General features: G+C 35.4%; 1 protein-coding gene across 3 annotated transcripts in view; it reads left to right on the top strand.

Annotated features, from left to right (window-relative positions):
* Positions 1-20,373, top strand: part of LOC125683226 (potassium channel subfamily T member 2-like) — a 78,814-nt gene extending 58,441 nt beyond the window's left edge. For all 3 annotated transcript variants that reach the window (XM_056142134.1, XM_048924158.2, XM_048924163.2), the window contains 10 exons: positions 276-378; positions 872-1,044; positions 1,800-1,871; positions 2,463-2,594; positions 3,030-3,141; positions 3,721-3,909; positions 4,231-4,368; positions 8,279-8,444; positions 12,115-12,199; positions 16,394-20,373. In XM_056142134.1, the coding sequence (XP_055998109.1) occupies positions 276-378; positions 872-1,044; positions 1,800-1,871; positions 2,463-2,594; positions 3,030-3,141; positions 3,721-3,909; positions 4,231-4,368; positions 8,279-8,444; positions 12,115-12,199; positions 16,394-16,955 (1,732 nt within the window). In that variant the 3' untranslated portion in view covers positions 16,956-20,373. The remainder of the gene's footprint in view (positions 1-275; positions 379-871; positions 1,045-1,799; positions 1,872-2,462; positions 2,595-3,029; positions 3,142-3,720; positions 3,910-4,230; positions 4,369-8,278; positions 8,445-12,114; positions 12,200-16,393) is intronic.
* The last annotated feature ends 1,464 nt before the right edge of the window (positions 20,374-21,837 follow it).

Here is a 21,837-nt window from a genome sequence, read left to right as displayed (position 1 = left end):
ATTACTATGCAAAGGTGTTAAATTCAAATTTCAAGTATGAAACTAGATTTTGTTGGTATTCTTTATTGCAAAATGTACTGCGTGCAGTGAGTAGTTTTTGGGATTAATGTCTGATGTAGAGAAATGCTTAGGGAGTGAGGATATTTAATGCTGTGGAATTTTATTAACAGATACTAACAACCTTATTCGTTTAATTTTAAAGGCAAGTCATGATATTCAAAACTCATTAATTTTTACATTGGTTGGTTTATAACATAGCTGAATTCTGTGAACAGGTTTGTGACAGGTGCCCCGCCCATTTTCCTGACTGGTTGCAGGAAGACCTTGTGTCACCTTGTGAAGAATCCTCGCCATTCCTGTTGTCTCAGATGGGGAGAGGTAAAATGCCCGACTAAAGAGTCGTCTTCCTTATCAGAAGTTAATTTTTTTATTTTGAAAAATTTGATGATATGAAAGGTGGCTCAGCTCCTCCACTAAAATTCTCCTGATTCAGAGTCAAATGCTTTTCTTGTTGATTTATTGGATATCAATATTATGGTGATAAACATATACATTCAAGATTTATCCCAAAAATTATTATTTCATAATATATGTAACTGAAAGCAAACAAAATTTCATGTTACTTCAAACTCATGATCTATGGCTTTGTAATCCAGTGACAAAACCACAGAGACGTCATAGCATTCAGATGGGGGATGATGAAAGGGGGGGGGGGGTATAAACAATGCAACTGAAGCTTCAAATCAGCCATGTTGCCACTTATGATGTATACATGTACATAAAAATGAAGGTCACACATCTTAGATAAATCTTTTTGGAGGATTTTTTAAACTGTATATCTGATAGCAAGCACTTGATATTGATTTGATAGGACTGTAGCCATGTAAATTACAAGAATGCCCGAGATGATAGATGGCAGAGTCACTTGATCATTTTGTCAGCTGACAAAATCTGTGTGGGCGTGTACAACTTTATTGTGCCCCTGCGGTCCAGATTCCTCAGCATTAAGTCTCTCAGTCCCATCATCCTGATGCTGGAAGAAGAGTAAGTATTGAATTATAGATCAACACTCAATGGAGGCCTTGGAGTAAATATAGAAAGTCATAAGCAAGGTTTCTGCTATTTGTTTCTAAAAAAAAAAATTCGTCTCCTGGATATATAGTTTCCATGTATGATTTCTGAAATAGGTTTAAATTTTGTATTGTACATGTAGTAATACATGTATTACTATACTTTATAGTGTGGAATTACAAGTCAACACTTGATGGAGGCTGTGTTAATGTGTTTAGCTCTGAGAGAATTAATTCAGGTGCTTCAAGTGAAATATATCCTTGTTACATTGACTTAACAATACATGTATGATATCAGAATCAAAGGATATGAAATAGTCTTCATCTCAAAAATAAAATGATACCGTATAAGTGGAATTTTTAGCGCTATGCAAATTTAGTGATTTTCTAATAAAATTGGGTATATATACATTTAGCAAGAGGCAATATTTAGTGACTTTATAAGATATTTATTACCTACGATATGGAATAAATTGTTGGCGATATTCAATTTTAGCGATCTCAACACCTTTGCTAATACAGTAATGCCAAAATTAAATCCTTGCTAAAAATTCTACTTGTACAGTATGAAAATAATAAATTTCATTTAGCATGCAAATACGGAAGTAATGTAACCAATTTGATAGAGTGTACTTAGATGAGATGGACTAATGTGAGAACATGTCAGTGCTTTTGATTTGTCGTACTGCATGCTATACTAAAAAAACAGAGATCTGATTCTTGTTTCAGACCCTCCAGTATGTATGTAGATTCGCTGGCACACTTCCCCATGGTTTATTGGATGAAGGGAAACATCAAGAAGTAAGAATGGTTATTGATTATTCAAAACCTAAGACAGATCTTTAACTAGATATGCTAGTGGAACACTTTTAAATATGGAATGGGTCTAATAAGGCCTCTAAAAATTATTGATATGCTGTATTCTTTTTTAAAGATTAATTCAATAAAGGTTCATACTTTTACAGATTTTTTTTATGAAAGGTTCATATTTTTGTATACATTGTAGTTTTCATTTCTACAGATACAGAGCAACTGTGTGAACATAATGTATAGTTTTACTACTCTGTACTTTCATATCTTTCAAAAAATTACAATTGGCATGGACATCATTACTCTTGTTCATGAAGTTATTTTTGCAGGAAGTAAGCACTTGAAATAGGGTATTTGGCTAAAAATGACATTAGTTGGCAAAATTACAAGCAATGGTGCAAAATTGTGTGGTATTTATTGACCTGATATTGATGTGTAAGAATTGAAGCTTAAAAACAAATTATCTAAAATTTCAAACATTTTATGTTTTGTTTTCAAGGGTTAGATTAGAACCATGCCATTTTTAAACCTTTCAAGATAAATATTGAGATGGACGGCATAGCTCTTTTTATTGTTTTTCAGTGTGGATGACCTACTGCGGGCTGGTATTAACAAAGCCAGTCATTTAGTCATCGTTAACAGATCATCCAATCAGGCTAAAGAAGTTGTTCTCACAGACGCGGACACCATTGTCACCGTACAGTCCATATTTAAGTGAGTTGTTGAGCTGTTACTTTCTACAATCAGGAAATAGAATTTCTGTTATGTCTTAATTTTCATTTACATAAAATTTTGTGGGCTCTGCTGAATAAATACAACTTCTTCATGCTTAAATTCATGGGAAAGATGTGTTTTTATTTTGCAGAACTGTAGCTCTCTGAGGAGAAAATAAATGGTACAAGATACCAATTTTTTCCCTTGAGAACTACGGGTACTGCAGCTACACCTTTGATTAATTTGATTTGTTGTCTTAATTGGTGGTCAGTAACTGATGATTAATCAATCAAGGTTATTAAAAATACATGAATGTACATTGAGGTTAAAGTGGGATTGGCTTATTTGAAGAGTTATAATCTGCCCCTGTAGTTGGGAGGTGTGTAAGAAAAAATATCTGACTACAGAATAATGGCATTTGTGATTTTGTTGCAGATTATTCCCCAACATCAACATTCTGACTGAAATCTCACAAACCTCCAACATTAAATTCATGCAGTTTCAGCCCCATGATGAGTACTCCAAGAAAATTGCCAGACTGGAGAAGGTTTGAATCTACATCAGAAGGGGGGGGGGGGGCATTAACAGGGCATTAATATTTTGATGGAAGAGGAAAGTGCTGTGGCATCATTAGATTTCGTGAGGCTCAATTTTTGTAGATTTCATGAATACCCCCTATCCTGTGAATTTCAAACCACAACAAAATACACAATTTACATAATTTTTCAGTGTACCATGTCCATGATATTATATCCCAATGAAACAGTAAAATCTCCAAAAATTAGCCTCCACATTTGATTGATTCCACAGTATTACAGAAATTCATTACATGCAGAAAATCATTGACTGCAGGTGGTTATATTTTTATCTAACTTTGTTTATTACTTAATTTTCGATGCAAATGACATTGTTTCAGCGACAAATATACGAATTACACAACTTTCTATGGTTGCACTAGAATAAATGATTGCATATGTTTACTAACTTGTTCTCATGGCCTTTCAGATTATGAATGCCTTTTATGTTTATTTCAAACACCTAATATGCATATTTTTTCTATTGACATAGAATGATTGAAACAATGTATGGATACTCATAATAATCTTTTCACTGTTGTGTTTTGTAGAAGCTCCGGGACGATATGCGATCCACTCTGGTCCATATTTTCCGTCTTCCGTTTGCTGCGGGACAGGTGTTTAGTTGTAGTATGTTGGATACTCTTCTGTATCAGACCTGCTCTAAAGGCTACCTCATTAAGTTTGTTCGCCTTCTGCTTGGGATTGATGCTGAGGAGAACTCTGGGCACTTGTCTAGCGTAAGTTGCTTGGGACTCAAATTACAATGCCTGTTTGCTACAGTCTAGATCTCATGGCTATTGTAATATAGGGAGAACAGTTTGAAAACGGTTTGGTCAAATTATTGGATGAACTGAAAATATTACTCGCAAACTACATTTAATATATCATATCAATTGTTTAACATGGTACATGTACTATGAATTTGATTTTCTTGAAGTACATGTAATACCTATTGTAAAACAAGTGAACATAGTTACCATATAGCATACTTAGAATTCAGTTGAATTGAATGAGTTGAAAGACATGTGAAGGTAGTATCTGAATGATTGTTATTTCAGATAAAGGTGAAGCGAGACATACTTGCAAAGTACAAGACCTATGGTGATTTGTACATAGGCTTGTGTAAGGTGACTGGTGAGGTACCCATAGCCATCTACAGGTCAGAGAAAAGGAGGATATTTGTAGAAGAGGAAGAGGTAAGACTGAGACCAGGAAAATTATAACAGAATGGCAGCTAACATTCCAAAAATAGCCTCTACATTTGTTTTGCAATTTGTGGAATAGTTTCTTACAGTGCTGTCCAACACCCTTAATTGTGTTGAAATTGTCATTTAAATACAGTTGATCTTCAGTATCTCAAACATTGATGTCTTGAATACTATGGATACAATGTACATGTATGTCGAAATGAGTTGGAAGTCCCGACTAGTTTCTTTTTGTATTTTAACCCCAACATCTTGAACCCTCGTTTTTTTCCCCAGCCCTATCAAGTTTGAGATAACGAAGTTAAACGTACAATACTATGTTCAACATTGTGAACAACATTTACACATGTATAGCACTTACATGTATATATAGGTAAAAATCACTGTATAGTGACGTACAAAATAAAAATACATAGAAATGTTATGAGAAGTAAGAAATGACGGCTGTGCAAAGAGATAAAAAGAGAAAATCAAATTAGAATAAATAAAATAGTATTTAAACTTACAGTCATGTACTGTGATTTTACTCTTGATCCTGCCCCCACTTGTCGTACTTTGTATTTTACCCTTGATCCTGCCCCAACTTGTCCTACTTTGTGATTTTATCCTTGATCCTGCCCCCTTTTGTCGTACTTTGTATTTTACCCTTGATCCTGCCCCCACTTGTCCTACTTTGTGATTTTACCCGTGATCCTGCCCCAACTTGTACTTTTTACTTCAGGGGGCGACTTTGATGAGAATGCTGGAAATACTGCATTCGGTCCACAGCTAAAAATAGTTATCCACGCATATGAAAAATTAGATACAATATACAGCAAAAGTAATAAGTAATGCCCCTTTTTGGGAGTTGAACTATGTTCAATCTCCCTGGGTCATCACGCACTTTTCTGCGCAGTAATTTGTATTGATTTGTATAGTGGTCGTCAGCGGGGGTTCTGTGTCAGCTGATTTACTCCTAGGTAAATCAACATAAACTTTTATAAACATCCGCCATTAAATAATCCATGTAACTTTTCTGAATTAATCTAATTTTGATTATTGACATGTAAGGAAATGCAATGATATTGTATTCAAATCAATTTGAATACAGGATTTCGATCAAATTGATACTGATATACATAGAAAAATAAAAGATAAAGTTGAAAATTGTCGTTTGTAGCACAGCGTCACCTATAAACATTGATAGGGAAACGAACGACAACTGCACACAAGAAAATTTACAAGAAATAACTCTACAACATTGCGTATGTGTATATATTTGGGTTTTTTTAATGTGATATAAAAAACGCTTGATGTTACATGTATATTGAATTAAAACACGTCATTCCCAGTCAACAACTTTCTATTGGGATCGGAATACGAAATAATATTTCTTATATCCGGTTGCAAAGTGAAACTGCTTCATGCTTCAAGTTATTAAATTACGTAGTAATTGCACGTTACACATTAGAGAACTGTGTCTTTTAATAAAGAAAGTCACAAAATAGATACAAAATGAGTGTACCTTATTCATTACTGTTACCGAGCTTTCGTCGACGAAAATCTCGAAATGGCGTGTTTCGCTGCGCTTGATGACGGTAAGGTCCACATTTTTTACGTGAGTAGTGTGATATTTGTTTATGAATTTTTTGTGCATACATGGTATGTCTCGGCTAGGAATAATGGAAACTTTCTCACCTATGTATGTAAAGACATATTAATCTCTATTTTTAAAAATGTAGAACACTTTTATCAAATGACAATGTTTGAAAACGCTTAGAGCCCCGATGTCAGAATTTCCTTTTCCAAGACATCAGTATGTCAAATTCATTATCCTTTTTTAATAGTATGTACCATATTTTGTACAAGTTATCCATTTTGAATCCCCTATTACAATGAGATTTTGCTGCACTCTGTAATGTTTAAGTGGATGTCATGAGTGTGTGTCAAACAGAAATTTTAAGAGCATGGGATAAGGTGCTGCCATGTATGACTTCACTATCAAAGTTTAACCCAGTTGCCACAATGTTGAATTTATGCTGCAAAAAGGATTGGAAATTGCTCTGGTCAAAACACATTGTTTATTTGTCTACAGATGAAAGAGACATGAGGATTCTCCCTCACAAACTGAAAAAAAAAAATAGTTATGGATCTTGTACATGTATAGTTTATTCAACATCACAAGTCTGATTCCGCTATATTCTTCCCATTCTGTCAGGTTCATTCACCCCCTGTTTGAGCCACAGTATAATATCCCAAATACCTTGGCAATAAATAACATTATTTGACTAGTGTTTCATTTTTAGGGGAGTTGTGATGAAGTCGAACTCGGCTCATGATCTGATGAAGTGCCTTGAGGCGGGCACGCATCAACATTTCATTTCCGCACCATAGCTCTTGAGCAAATTATAGGATCTCATTCAAACTTAGATGGATTGTCACCCTCAGTAAGATGAGGAAGCCTATCGATTCTGGGGTCACTAGGTCAAAGGTCAAGGTCACAGTGGCTATAAATAGACTGAAATTTGGAGAAAATTTTGTTTTCCGCACCATAGCTCTTGAACGAATCATACGATCTCAATCAAACTTAGATGGATTGTCACCCTCAGTAAGACCAGGAAGCCTATCGATTCTGGGGTCACTAGGTCAAAGGTCAAAGTCACAGTGGCTATAAATAGACTGAAATTTGGAGAAAATTTTGTTTTCTGCACTATGATTTTTTAACAAATTATAGGATCTCAATTAAACTTAGATGGATTATCGCCCTTGATGAGACAAAGAAGCCTATTGATTTTGGTCAAGGGTTAAAGGTCAAGGTCACAAAGGATTTAAGTCGGCTGAAATTTATGTACGCAAAATTTTGCTCCCTGCTTGATAATTCTTGCAAACTTTTCTGCCGGTTCCCTCTATGCCCATTCCTTGCGCAACTCGGCTTGTGCATTTCCGATGCTGGACAGTTTTTAATTTTTTTGCATTTCATTTATTTTGAGTTATTATACAATTATTTACCATTCCATTGATCCTCTACAGGACTGTAGTATACTCAGGTGACAGTTTAGCATATTGGACTACCTTTTCAAGTAATGAATCCTTAGAATTAGCTACAACTAGGATTAAACTTGAATGTATATATACAGGGGAAAAACTTCTTCATAACTGCAAGGCATTGAAAACCATATTGATTTGAATGTTTGGGCCATAATATGTGGTCACATTTTTGATGAGAATATAAAGGGGTGAAATTCTAGAAAACAACAACACGACTTCAGTTACTCGAGGAGCGTTGTGGCCCATGGGCCTTCCATTATCCATGTTTGCTGTTGTAACGCTTTGAAAAACAACAACAATTGATTTGTATCTAAAATCATGATAATATTCAGTCATTTATCCCCCTACCCTTCCAGTGCTATCTGTTCTAACTGAATTTCCACAATGTTCAACTCCCACGAGTACTTTAAGTACTTTGATTAAAAGCTTGAAGATATTGATAGAATTATCAAAATTCAACAGTATGTAAGCTTGAAAAGATGTGTATTTGGGTGTTTTATAAAACTGTTTAAAGGTGAACAGAGATTGAGTTTTACAGCAGGAAGTTCATAATGAAGCCAAGGACACATTCATGCATCTGCCAACATGTGGAGGTTCAAAATTTTGGTCTAATAAGAGTTAGTGCTTTTTCAGACTTACAACATTCAAATCAATAGATAATTACATGAGCTCCTCTATGTTGTGTATTGCTTTGTATGTATAGTAGAGACTTTGTATAGGATGCATTTGTCTATTGGAATCCAATGTAAAGACATGAAAGCAGGAGTAATATGTTTGGTCCTCTTGGTCTGATTATGTGTATTTACTGCAGTTATGTATTGATTTGTTTAGTATATGAATACATTGTGATTAACAAGATTGATATTTCTGGTAGGAAGAACATCATCCCCTCAGAAAGGAGCACAAAACACCTCCCCACCGAGTCAAGAAATCTTCCTTCAACATCAAGCAGTTTTTTGAGAGGGCTATCCCCAATGACCTGTCAGATTTTGTCCGCAGTCGGATGACATCCATGTCCATAGATCCTTCAGGCTACATCTGTAAGTATTGGCAAGTTAAGTATATCTCTCAGGTCTGTCTGTAAGTAGGGCGAGTTAAATAGACCTCTCAGGTTCTGTCTGTTAGTAGGACGAGTTAAATAGTTCTTTCAGGTTCTGTCTGTAAGTAGGACAGGTTGAATAGATCTCTCAGGGTCTGTCTGTAAGTAGAGGAGTGAGTTCTGTCTGTAAGTAGAAGGAGTGAGTTCTGTCTGTAAGTAGAACGAGTGAGTTCTGTTTGTAAGTACGAGGAGTGAGTTCTGTCTGTAAGTAGGAAGAGTGAGTTCTGTCTGTAAGTAGGAGGAGTGAGTTCTGTTTGTATGTAGGAGGAGTGAGTTCTGTTTGTAAGTAGAAGGAGTGAGTTCTGTCTGTATGTAGAAGGAGTGAGTTCTGTCTGTAAGTAGAAGGAGTGAGTTCTGTTTGTAAGTACGAGGAGCGAGTTCTGTCTGTAAGTAGAAGGAGTGAGTTCTGTTTGTATGTTGGAGGAGTGAGTTCTGTCTGTAAGTAGAAGGAGTGAGTTCTGTCTGTAAGTAGAAGGAGTGAGTTCTGTTTGTAAGTACGAGGAGTGAGTTCTGTCTGTAAGTAGAAGGAGTGAGTTCTGTTTGTATGTTGGAGGAGTGAGTTCTGTCTGTAAGTAGAAGGAGTGAGTTCTGTCTGTAAGTAGAAGGAGTGAGTTCTGTCTGTAAGTAGGAAGAGTGAATTCTGTTTGTAAGTAGAAGGAGTGAGTTCTGTCTGTAAGTAGGAGGAGTGAGTTCTGTTTGTAAGTACGAGGAGTGAGTTCTGTCTGTAAGTAGAAGGAGTGAGTTCTGTTTGTATGTTGGAGGAGTGAGTTCTGTCTGTAAGTAGAAGGAGTGAGTTCTGTCTGTAAGTAGAAGGAGTGAGTTCTGTTTGTAAGTACGAGGAGTGAGTTCTGTCTGTAAGTAGAAGGAGTGAGTTCTGTTTGTATGTTGGAGGAGTGAGTTCTGTCTGTAAGTACGAGGAGTGAGTTCTGTCTGTAAGTAGAAGGAGTGAGTTCTGTTTGTATGTTGGAGGAGTGAGTTCTGTCTGTAAGTAGAAGGAGTGAGTTCTGTCTGTAAGTAGAAGGAGTGAGTTCTGTCTGTAAGTAGGAAGAGTGAGTTCTGTCTGTAAGTAGAAGGAGTGAGTTCTGTTTGTAAGTACGAGGAGTGAGTTCTGTCTGTAAGTAGAAGGAGTGAGTTCTGTTTGTATGTTGGAGGAGTGAGTTCTGTCTGTAAGTAGAGGAGTGAGTTCTGTTTGTAAGTAGAAGGAGTGAGTTCTGTTTATAAGTAGAATGAATGAGTTCTGTCTGTATGTAAGAGTGAGTTACGTTTGTATGTAGGAATGAGTTCTATCTGGAAGTAGAAGGATGGAGTTCTGTTTGTAAGTACGAGGAGTGAGTTCTGTCTGTAAGTAGAAGGAGTGTGTTCTGTCTGTATGTAGGAAGAGTGAGTTTTGTCTGTAAATAGGAAGAGTGAATTCTGTAAGTAGGAAGAGTGAATTCTGTCTGTATGTAGAAGGAGTGAGTTCTGTCTGTAAGTAGGAGGAGTGAGTTCTGTAAGTAGGAAGAGTGAATTCTGTAAGTAGGAAGAGTGAGTTGTGTCAGTAAGTAGGAGTGAACAAAGGAAATGTTGAATGACCACAGAGCAGTTAGTAAGCAAACACCATCATTGATGCAAAATAAATGTTCCATTAGTGGTCCTGCAAAAGTTTTGTTACTTTTCTAATCAGAGGAATATGAATTTATCACAAATATAGGCACCATTGCTTTTGAGTGACTGAGATAGAACTGACTCCAAAATCGCTGAATACATAGTCACTGGACCTGGTTCAAATGTCACCATAGTGGTCCTGGGGAAAGGTTATAACCTTTGCGGATCTGAATTCCAGTATGGCTGCCTCGACTTGTAATTCTATTAAACAAAAATAGCATTTACTAATAGTCAGCAGATACAGACCCAGAAAAGTACTGCTTCACCACGTGCGTGATACTACTTATTATGCCCCCTGCAACAAGTTGTGGGAGGGTATACTGGAATCGGGTTGTCCGTCTGTCTGTCCGTCCGTCCGTCTGTAGACGCAATGGTTTCCGGGCTCTAAAGCATTATCCTTTCCTCCTGCCATCACCATATCATATATATGGACTACCCATGGGATGAAGATGTTCCCTATTGATTTTGGGGTCAAAAGGTCAAAGGTCAAGTGCACTGGACATCGAAGTAGCAATATGGTTTCCGGGCTCTAAAGCGTTATCCTTTCCACCTACCATCACCATATCATACATATGGACTACCCATGGGATGAAGATGTTCCCTATCGATTTTGGGGTCAATAGGTCAAAGGTCAAGTGCACTGGACATCGAAGTAGCAATATGGTTTCCGGGCTCTAAAGCGTTATCCTTTCCACCTACAGTCACCATATCATACATATGGACTACCCATGGGATGAAGATGTTCCCTATCGATTTTGGGGTCAATAGGTCAAAGGTCAAGCGCACTGGACATCGAAGTAGCAATATGGTTCGGTTTGTCATGCCATTTGTTTTTTACACTCAGAAAAGAGGTAGTTTATACCTATTACCAACACCCTTTGGGAGATTGGGGTAAGCGGGGGGTATTCTTAGTGAGCATTGCTCACAGTACCTCTTGTTTGAAACTGTGTTAGTTGTAGATGACTTTATGTAGATCTGCTGTCAGAGTATTTCTATGTCTTGAAGATTGAAGGACATATATGTGTTTTGTCTGTTTACCTCTTTATGTTCTTTAATGTCTGCAACTTTAACTGTACGGTCTTGACTTTTGATCTGTGCAAAATAGAGAGTTCACAGTGAACTGAAGTTGTATATGTACAGTCCTTGGGGAGTTCAACAGGAAAGGTAAATATGAAGAAATAGGTTGAGGTCATTGCTCAGTGACTGCTAAAGGCCAAGTTAATTCATTAAGGTCAAGGTTAAGATTTGTCACAATATAATGTTTCCACACTAGGGGGCATTGTGTTTCACAAATAAATATTTTGAGTTTAGAATCATCAGACAGTCATTCAGATGCTAAGTTTGACTTTGTGATTTTGTTATTAGCCGAGTTGTGTAGCAAATCTTGGCTTTTAAATTGGCGAAGGATGGGCGTCCAGTCGGGCAGGTGGGTGGGTGGGTGGCGTCCACAATTAACTGTCCGGTCTCTAACTTTCATACTTTTTGGTGCATCTTTGTGAGACTTGCATAACATGATCACATCCAAAAAAGAAAGGTTCCTATTTATTTTGAGGTCGAAAGGTCAAAGGTCAATTTGTCACTCAATGTCATATCACATCCAAAAGAGGAAATTTCCTATTTATTCAAAGGTCAAGGTCTCTTCTTCACTATATACTGTAGATTTGAGCTTGGCTCTAACTTTTATACATGTACTTGCTGATGCATGTTTATCAGGCTTCAAATCCTGATGACATTCAAGATTCATGTTGCTTTTGAAAGCCAAAGGTCAAGGTCATTATCACACTAAATACCTATTGCGGCCATTCAAAGCTTCATACTTATAAACTATAATAAATAAGTGCATGTTTTTACTTCATGAATGCAAACATGCATAATTTTCCAAACTGCAACTCAGCCATACGCATCTTTGATGCGTTTTAGCGATTTTTTCATGATTTCTGTGATAATTTGTTGTTTTATATTTTCAGGTGATGACGAACATTGTAACAAACCTCTGTCCTTTATCATCATCAACCCGATGCCCCAATGTAGACTGAAGAAAGGAGACATTGTGTAAGTATAGGAATGTTAAAAGATAATCTCTTAAATTAATATGGTACAAAGTAATATATATCAAGTAAATCTACATGATTGTATGCAGTCCCTTACAACATTATTCTTTACAAATGGTTCACATAAAACAGAGGTGCAACATGCATTATTGTTAGTACATCAATGATTTTCATTCTGTCTTTAAAATTGTTCATGAACATGCAAAGATTGTTTACTTTATTTGTATTGTTGCTTTTTAGCAGAATGCTACATTGACCAAAACAATAACATGTGCATAAAACTTAGTTACAACAAATTGTTGGGTTCCTGTTGATTTTCTTTGTTATATACGTAATTCGCTATATCTGTGTAATTTCTACAATTTATAATAAATTCAGTGTGAGAAGAACAAAATTTTCTCATTTATGCTTGAAATTTATCAAAAATAGTATGCTAAAAAATAGAAATGGCCTAGTAGGTGCAAGTTCAGGGAATTCATTGATTTTACCACGAAATATGATTAGGGCTATTCCAGAAATAAATACATGGGGGGGTCGGGAGGCACCTTTTGTATATACCAAGCACCCATAAAAAAAAAAAAAAAAATTACCCCATGACCCATCAAATTAATAAACTCATTTTACAATGACCCATCTAATAAAAAAAAAACTAACCAGACCCACCACAAAAATATTTTTAAAAATGAAAACGGTATAAATCTCGCGAGGTTTTCAAGACAAACATTCTAGTCAATGACGCGGTAATGCCTGTGCGACATTGTATCACAGTAGTTCTGAAGAAACGATGTCACATCAACAATCAAAGGCATCTATGGCGGGAATGTTGGAAAGATTGGGAGTCCAAACGATGCTATTATCATGAAATGGGTATGGATATGTTTTTCCACGAATCGTTCGTCTTCTAATGGAGCCCGCGCCCGGAGGCCTCTATATCACCATCACACCGACTGATAAATATAACGCATCGGTACCCTCGTATAAATCAACTAAGGTTTGCCTATTTTTATTAGAAAACGGAATACCTATTGGTTTCAAAATATTCCCAAAATCGATGCAATGTAAACTGTAATAATCTACAGAACAGAGTTCGCCGCCATCACGTCCAAAGGGACCCTACTAAACGCGCCTCTAATTTGAAGAGTGCCGTAAAAGTTATGCGCAGCAAAGAGTGACAACTCGAATAGTTCTATGTTACTTCCGATTTCCAATTTCGAAAGCACATTTTCAATTTTCCCTCCTACGTTTTGTAACCAACACGACAAGAGCGACAATAAAAATATTCTGAAAACTCAACACCCACGTGGCACAAAATAAAACAATGGAAACTACCCACTACCCATAATAAATATTTTTTTAACAGTCCAACCACGGACCAATTAAAATATGAAAAAATACGACCACCCATACAAAAAAATATCGTTTGCCGCCCGACCCCCCCATTTGATCATTTCTGGAACAGCCCTTAGCAAAATATCATAAAAAGGTCTGAAAAATATGAGTAGCACTATATATTGAGGTCTGAAAATTTATCAACACCTTTCTTCTTAAATTTTTGGTTTTGCATGGTTCTGTCATAGACAGATAGGAATTATCAAAATTATATCAATATATAAATTTATTGGTTATTTAGACCTGTAGAGAAATAACGTAAATTTAAGTTTATAATAAAGAAAATGTTAAGCATGCATGATTACATTTTATAACTTGTTACATCATTGTACTAGTTAAAATTCCTATAGGGATGTATAAAAAAGAATTAATACCTTTGAATATCAGCCTGAATTTATTTCAACAATTAGCATATTTATGGTACTGGAAATTCAATGAGTATATGTGGCCAATTCTATTTTTGTTTCTTGTGCTCTATCAGGGTTTGACATTAACTTTTTTGGGCACTAGACCAATCGGGCTACTAAAAATGATTTTTGCTAGACCTGACCTTACATCCACTAGCCCTGACCAACGTTCCAGAAAAAAACCTTACAAGATTCTCCATATCTAAATACATGTACTTAATTTAAATGAAAAACGTTAAGTTTGAACTAAAATGCATTTAATTGTCTCAAAAAAATCTTTAATCTCGTCATTCAATTTGATGCTTTTACTTTCAACCCTTTTTTCAGTTTCTTTAAATTTTTACCGGCACGGAAATTCTTTAATCCATTTAGAATAAATTGACCTCAATATTTTTTTAAAAATTTCTATTTCATAAGCCCTGCTTTGTTTCTACCCAACATTTTCCTTTTTTTTCTTTCTTGAGACATCTTTTGCTTTCATTGAGGACGAGATTTCATATTTGATTATATAGACATTCCCGCACATATGTTTGATAAAGACTTTCTTATATTCAATTCAAATGAACTGTTTTGGTGGTTTTTTTTTAATGAAAATGAATTCAATAATTCTATTTAACCAAAACATAACTTTACACACATTAACAATGTGTAGATGTCGTAGAACATCACTTACGACCGCGACTTATTAGACTAAAGATAGAGATTATGTCATCATGCGGTTCAAAATTGCTCGCAAACTCTTTACAGTTATTTTTTTTTATGAATAAACGATCTTATGATTTCAAGTAAAGTTTCTTAAATTTGTTTATATTTTAACACGACCAGTCGGACTAGTAAATAAACATTTTACCCGACCGGACCTATCATTTAGTAGTCTCGGTCGGTCGGACGTGCCTTAGTGTCAAACCCTGTCTATATGCATTTACGTATTTTGATTTACTGATTTAAGTATTGTTATGCTCAGAGACTGTTATTATGCCCCCCTTTGAAAAAGAGGGGGTATATTGTTTTGCAACTGTCGGTCGGTCGGTCGGTCTGTAGACCACATGTTGTCCGCTCAATATCTTGAGAACCATTCACTTGATGATAATGATATTTCATATGTGGGTTGGTTATGAGTGGAAGATGACCCCTTTTGTTTTTCAGGTCAAAAGGTCAAAGGTCAAGGGTCAATCTACTCTGGGCATAGGAATATACTGACCATTCAATGTCTAGAGAACCCTTTGCTTGACAGACATCAAACTTGGTACACCAGTACATCTTCAGAAGAAGATGACCCCTATTGATTTTGAGGTCACATGGTCAAAGGTCAAGGGTCAAACTGGACATAGGAATATACTGTCCGTTCAATATCTTGAGAACCCTTTTCTTGACAGACATCAAACTTGGTACACTGATACGTCTTCAGGAGAAGATGACCCCTATTGATTTTGAGGTCACATGGTCAAAGGTCAAGGGTCAAACTGGACATTGGAATATACTGTACGTTCAAAATCTTGAGAACCCTTTGCATGACAGACATCAAACTTGGTACACTGGTACATCTTCAGGAGAAGATGATCCCTATTGATTTTGAGGTCACATGTTTAAAGGTCAAGGGTCAACCTGGACATAGGAATATACTGTCTGCTCAATATCTTCAGAACCCTTTGCTTGACAGACATCAAACTTTAAATAGTACACTGGTATATATTCAGGAGAAGATGACTCCTATTGATTTTGAGGTCACATGGTCAAAGGTCAAGGGTCAAACTGGACATAGTAATATACTGTCCACTCAATATCTTGATAACCCTTTTACTTGACAGACATCAAACTTAGTACATTGGTACATCTTCAGGAGAGGATGACCCATATTGATTTTGAGGTCAAAAGTCAATAGTTGAACTGGACATAGTACTATATTGTCTCCTATATTTTAAGAATTATTTGCTTGATTGACACGTACCAAACTTGGTACACTGGTACAGCATAAGGAGTAGATGACCCCTATTGAATTTTAGGTCATATGGTCAATTCACTCTTGACATAGGAAAATATTGTCTGCTCAATATTTTGAATTGATGATAATACTATCATTTAAATGAGGTGTGTGTATAACCCTTTTCAATTTTGCACCATGGGGGGGGGGCATATGTGTTTTACATACATCTCTTATTTCTTAAATAGTTTTTGCAAGTTTGCATGAAAAAATATGCAAGATCGTTTGTTTATGTTAAATTTTTTTATCCTTTTGTTAACATGTAAAATCATCCTGATTGTTAGTGTATCGTGATCGTGCATTCAGTTTGTCAAGAATAACATTGTAAGGAATACAAATACATGTGTATGTATATTGATGTTGGTGATTTTACACAACAGATTGTGCATGTTGATTTAAGTGGAAATAAACATTGTAGGTACGTATTACAACCAAGTGCTATGTTCGCTATTCCGAGTCGTTTGCAGCACAAACCTCATCGGAAGCGACGCCGGTCATGGAGTGAAGGAATTAACAACAGGATGCAGCCAGAGACTCCTGTTAGATCTCGCACACATTCAATTGACTTCACCTCCAGAACCGTTGCATTTAAAGTCCCTGATACTGGTGATCGTCATGAATTGTCTCCCTTGATGGATAATGGTGTTGAGGTCAAAGTAGATGCTGAGTCTTTGGACACGCTGGATTCTGCTCTACCCAAGACCTCAACAGGAAAAGTGCAGAGGGGCACTGCTCCGATATTTAACTTTACATTCACAGAGCCGGATGGGGAATCACCTGCCTCTGAATCCGAAGTTAATCCAGGTAAAGGAGATTCTACAAATGTAACGAACGTCTCAAATAACAACGATATCCCAATGAAGGAAATCCCAGCGGAGAAACCTCAGGATCCATCCACGCAGGCTGTGAGGGAACCCCCCAAAATAGTCATAACAAGAACTCCCACCAAAATCTTTCAAACGGAACGGGTTCCTGAATAATTAGCAGCAGTTGTCCTGAATATTAATGAGATTCAGGAAAACTTTGTAGATTAAATTAAGAGCACCATCTTCCTTCCAATAAAAGTTGAATGGTATGCAGACAAGCAAAAATGGGGAATGGTGTGTTTTTGACATCCTTTTACTAAGTTTTTTTTTTAGTAAAAAAGGTTGAATATACTGTCTTCATGAAAGATATTACACTGAAGGGAATGTTTTTATCCTCATACTAAAAGCATCGGAAGTTACATTTTATCCTACAACTTTTGTGTCAATATTTAATTTTTTTTTTATGCTGAAAGTCTGGATTTTTTTCTAATTGATAAATATGAGGGATGGTACCCTCCCAATGTGAGCTAGAATGGCAAACTAGGTATGCATAATTTGGAGCTTGTGGAAATTCCCATCAATTATTGCATAGAATTGCCATATCATTTAAGTATCTTACGTGTCATTAACAATACATGTTTCATTTCTGACAATTACATTTTTCCTTAAAACTTTTGATACCTCCTGTAGAATCAGTTATTTCAGTGGGATAATTTTATGATTTGTGAAAAATAAGCGTGTAATATTGGAGACTTGATTTCTTGATCAAAGAGTTGTCTTTGTTCTAGTTCAATTTTTCTCATTCACGGACAATTTTAAATTTATGTGTACAGGTATGCTGTAACAAAACAAAATAAAAAAACAACAACAAAAATTGTACCCCAACAAAAATGTGTAATTCTACAGTGATTCTAGACTAATTTAACTGTATATATAGCAATGGGTTTAACTCGATCAATAGCAATGGGTTTAACTCGATCAATAGCCATGGGTTTAACTATTTGTAGCTGTGGGTTTAGTTACTCTATACAAAGCCACAGGTTTAATCTATTGCTGTGTGTCTGTGGGTTTAATTGAAATCCACCTAACACTATCAATAGCTATGGGTTTATAGTTACACTGTGTGTAGTCAGGGGTTCTATTTAACTCTGTATTTAACCATGGGTATGATTTAAGTTATTTTTTAATTTTAAAAGCAGTATAAAATAAAAAAAATAACATCTTAAATACGATACATTTGTCAATGAAATATTTTGGAAAATGAAATTATTGTCATGGCATATAAAAAATAATTGAGTTAATTATAAGTAATTTGTACATACAAGCTATTTTATTGTATTTTATGTCACTTTTCACAAATGGAAGTACATGTACTTAACTTTACTAGATGACATCAGAATTCACAAAAACCGAGAATCAGTATTGTACATTTACCTCATTTCTCATCATTCTGTCAGGATACTTTGATTTGTTTAAGAAAATGTTTCTATTGTGTATCTTTCTTTACAATATTTTTCAAGATGAACATCTTATGTATATATTAAGCTTTTCACAGTGTAAATTCTAACTACATCAAGGTTCAGGGCAGTTGTATTATAGTTATAATAGGTGAGGCTCTCTGCAAGGCATTTCCACATTTCTGCTCATTTATTTTTGTATTATTTTGTATGCAAGTTTTCTGAATTCAGAGACATTGGTGTTTTAAATTGCTGAGGTTTCAAATTTGTATTTGATCTGAGTATTATATATAAATAACCAAACATTCCAAATAATTGGAGGCATTTTGAAATTAGCAGACTGATATTATAAAATGCAATATGTTTTCTGTGTGTCAATTAGATATATAGAGTTGCAAGCTGTTACATATTTTTTCATGTTAGATCAATAGCTATTTAGCTGTAGTGTTTGATCCTGAGAGCAGCAGCTAACCTTCTATCAGCTCACATCCATTTCTTATACAGTGAAACCTGCCTAATACAACATCCATCTCACATACAGTGAAACCCGCCTAATACAACATCCATCTCACATACAGTGAAACCTGCCTAATACAACATCCATCTCACATACAGTGAAACCCGCCTAACACAACATCCATCTCACATACAGTGAAACCTGCCTAATACAACATCCATCTCACATACAGTGAAACCCGCCTAATACAACATCCATCTCACATACAGTGAAACCCGCCTAACACAACATCCATCTCACATACAGTGAAACCCGCCTAACACAACATCCATCTCACATACAGTGAAACCTGCCTAATACAACATCCATCTCACATACAGTGAAACCCGCCTAATACAACATCCATCTCACATACAGTGAAACCCGCCTAATACAACATCCATCTCACATACAGTGAAACCCGTCTAATACAACATTCATTGGGAGACACATTTTCTGTCCGATTTGACCAGATTGAATTGTTGGATAGACGGGTCAAGCTGTAGTATATCAAGATAGATAAGTTTAACTGTTAAAAGAAAAAAGTTTAACTTTACAAGATATGTGGCCATTCACTTTTATTGTTTAAATAAGTGTGTTTTGTATTAATTTGTATCGTACGGTTATTTATATCTTTTGAAACAGGTTGTAAGATATTATGACACACCTATCACATTGATAGGGCTTGTACAGTTGTTTTTATGTAATTAACATGTTTCCTCAGTCGGTATTTTAACTTTGTGTTTCGTATTCAAGAAGAAAATTAAGGCAGAAAAAGTAAATTTTCATGTTTGTTAATAGTTTGTGTGAAGATAGTCTTAATGAAAGTTGTTTTTTTTATTGAATGAATACGGAAGTTATCTTTATGGCTGTTTCAGTTCAGTTCAAAAATAATAAACTTTTGACAGTTACATGAAGCTGATACTTTCAGATTTACTTTATAGTTCTTATGATTATATTGAACTGTAAAATGGTTAATTTGATGATTAAGATCTTTCCCAATAAGCATGTGGAAATTAAAATAAATAAGCCGTGTTTAGATTTTCTTTATGTTAATTTCAGCACTGTTTTAGCTTTAGGAATTCAGATTGTGTATTACAGTGTATTTGGTTGAGGGAAACATGTAAAATGAGTAGTAATTATAAGTTAATCCATTTTGTTGTAATGTCTGTGTAGTTTTACAACGTTTATGTTGACTGTTGGTGTAGGCATTTTAATTTTTGGATATTATTTCTGTGCATAAATATTTTGAAAGGAATCTCGATTTTGCAAAATAATGTTTTATTATTTATGAATAGTTTTTCTTTTGTTTTCAGTTGTTTAGTGAGGTTCTGACAACTGTATGATTTTAATTATTTTTCGAAAGCACTGCAAGCAGTTTCCCCTGGTATTTGAGTATGATATGACTTGTTTATGTCAGTTGGTAAGTTGAAATATATATATATGTGATTTGTGGGGACAGAATCTGATACAGAGAAGTATTTTCACCGTTAACATTTTGAGATTAATAGATAAATCTGATGGAAATATACATGTAAGCTTTGTCATGTTTGATTTATCATAGTTATATTTTTACATGAAGATACGACCAGTAACAATTATCAATTTATTTTTGTGAATTAAAAAGAAACTTGTCAAATGTATTGTGCTTTGTTATGTGGATAGGTGCATTGGAATGGGAAGCTTAGCATCGATGGCAGATGCAGAGGATAGAGATAACTTTATAATAAAATTGGTTATTTACGTGTGGGGGAAATTTACATTAAATGCATGGGGGAAATTTACATTAATTACGTGGTCACGTAATAAGTGCTTAAATTTCCCCCACGCCTATAGTTACAAATATTTGATATGATATATATTATATTCAGTTATCGAGTATTTTTCCACATGCATAACCTTTTTTACAGTAATTAATTTCAGATTTAGGCCATATGCAAGTTTGTTAAAAGTTTTGAAATAAACTAGAATTGTGTAAGTTTTGAAATTGCAGCTTTCTCACTTAAAGATACTGTCTTGCTCAAGTTTAAAAAAGGGTGTTTATTTCTCCACTTACAACAATTCAGATAATGAAAACTGCAGTTTCTGACCAATGTCTATGTAGAGATTCATTAACCTTCAAAAGCTACATCTTATCCACTGTGCTATATTGTGATGTGTTATAGTGATCATCTGGTAGGAAAGTTGGAATAAAATCTCCTGATGTAATTCGCTCGTGTCCTTTCTATATTGAGGCAGAGGGAAATCTTATCTCCCAGTAGGTTCAGGATCAATGCAAATCTATATTGAATAATGATGGCTTTGAAGCAGCACCAAGGGTCAGAGCTGTGACTGCATGTTTGCATGTCTATCAGTATATGGAGTAGGGTTATTCTCAGCTTTAATACACTCCAATGAATGACTTATATCACCTTTCATACATTGCAAGTTGTTTATTATTATGAGAGGAAAACTGAATCTGAATATTAAATCTGGGTAATATACATGGACTTTTCACTCATCTGAGCTATAAACTATGAACTTTTCTGATGAAGTTCTGTTTGCATATGTGTTGTCAACTTTTAGTAATACTGATGTCTATTTTGACAAATTTTAACCATATCTCTTCTTTATCAATATGCAAGAACCCTCAGGTAGTGTAGATTCAAGTTTGTTTTAATCATCCCCCTCCCCCTGGGATGGCCACAATAGGACAACAGAGTTTTATATAGGGGGAAAACTTTAAAATATATAGGGGGGGGGGTGGCTTAAAAATCTTTATTTTAAGAGCAAAAGGACCATAATTAGTCATATTGATATGCAAACATCCTCAGGAAGTGCAGGTTAAAGTTCAATTTGTTCCCTGGCAGTATGGTGGGGCCAAAATAGGGTATTAATGCTTTATATGGGAATGTATAGTAAAAATCCTTTAAAAATCTTCATGATTGTGTTTATATAGGCAAGCATCCTTGGGTAGCTCTGATTCAAATGTGATCCATGGGTAGGTAGAGACTTCTATAGGGGATCAAAGGATATATAGGGAAAAACGAAATCCTCTCTTCAGGAGTCTCCGAGCAGGACCATGATTAGATATACATGTATATGCAAACATTCTTAGGTACCG

The sequence above is a fragment of the Ostrea edulis genome, chromosome 6 (assembly GCF_947568905.1).
Source record: "Ostrea edulis chromosome 6, xbOstEdul1.1, whole genome shotgun sequence".
Classification (NCBI taxonomy): domain Eukaryota; kingdom Metazoa; phylum Mollusca; class Bivalvia; order Ostreida; family Ostreidae; genus Ostrea; species Ostrea edulis.
This window is presented reverse-complemented; position numbering and strand designations above follow the sequence as displayed.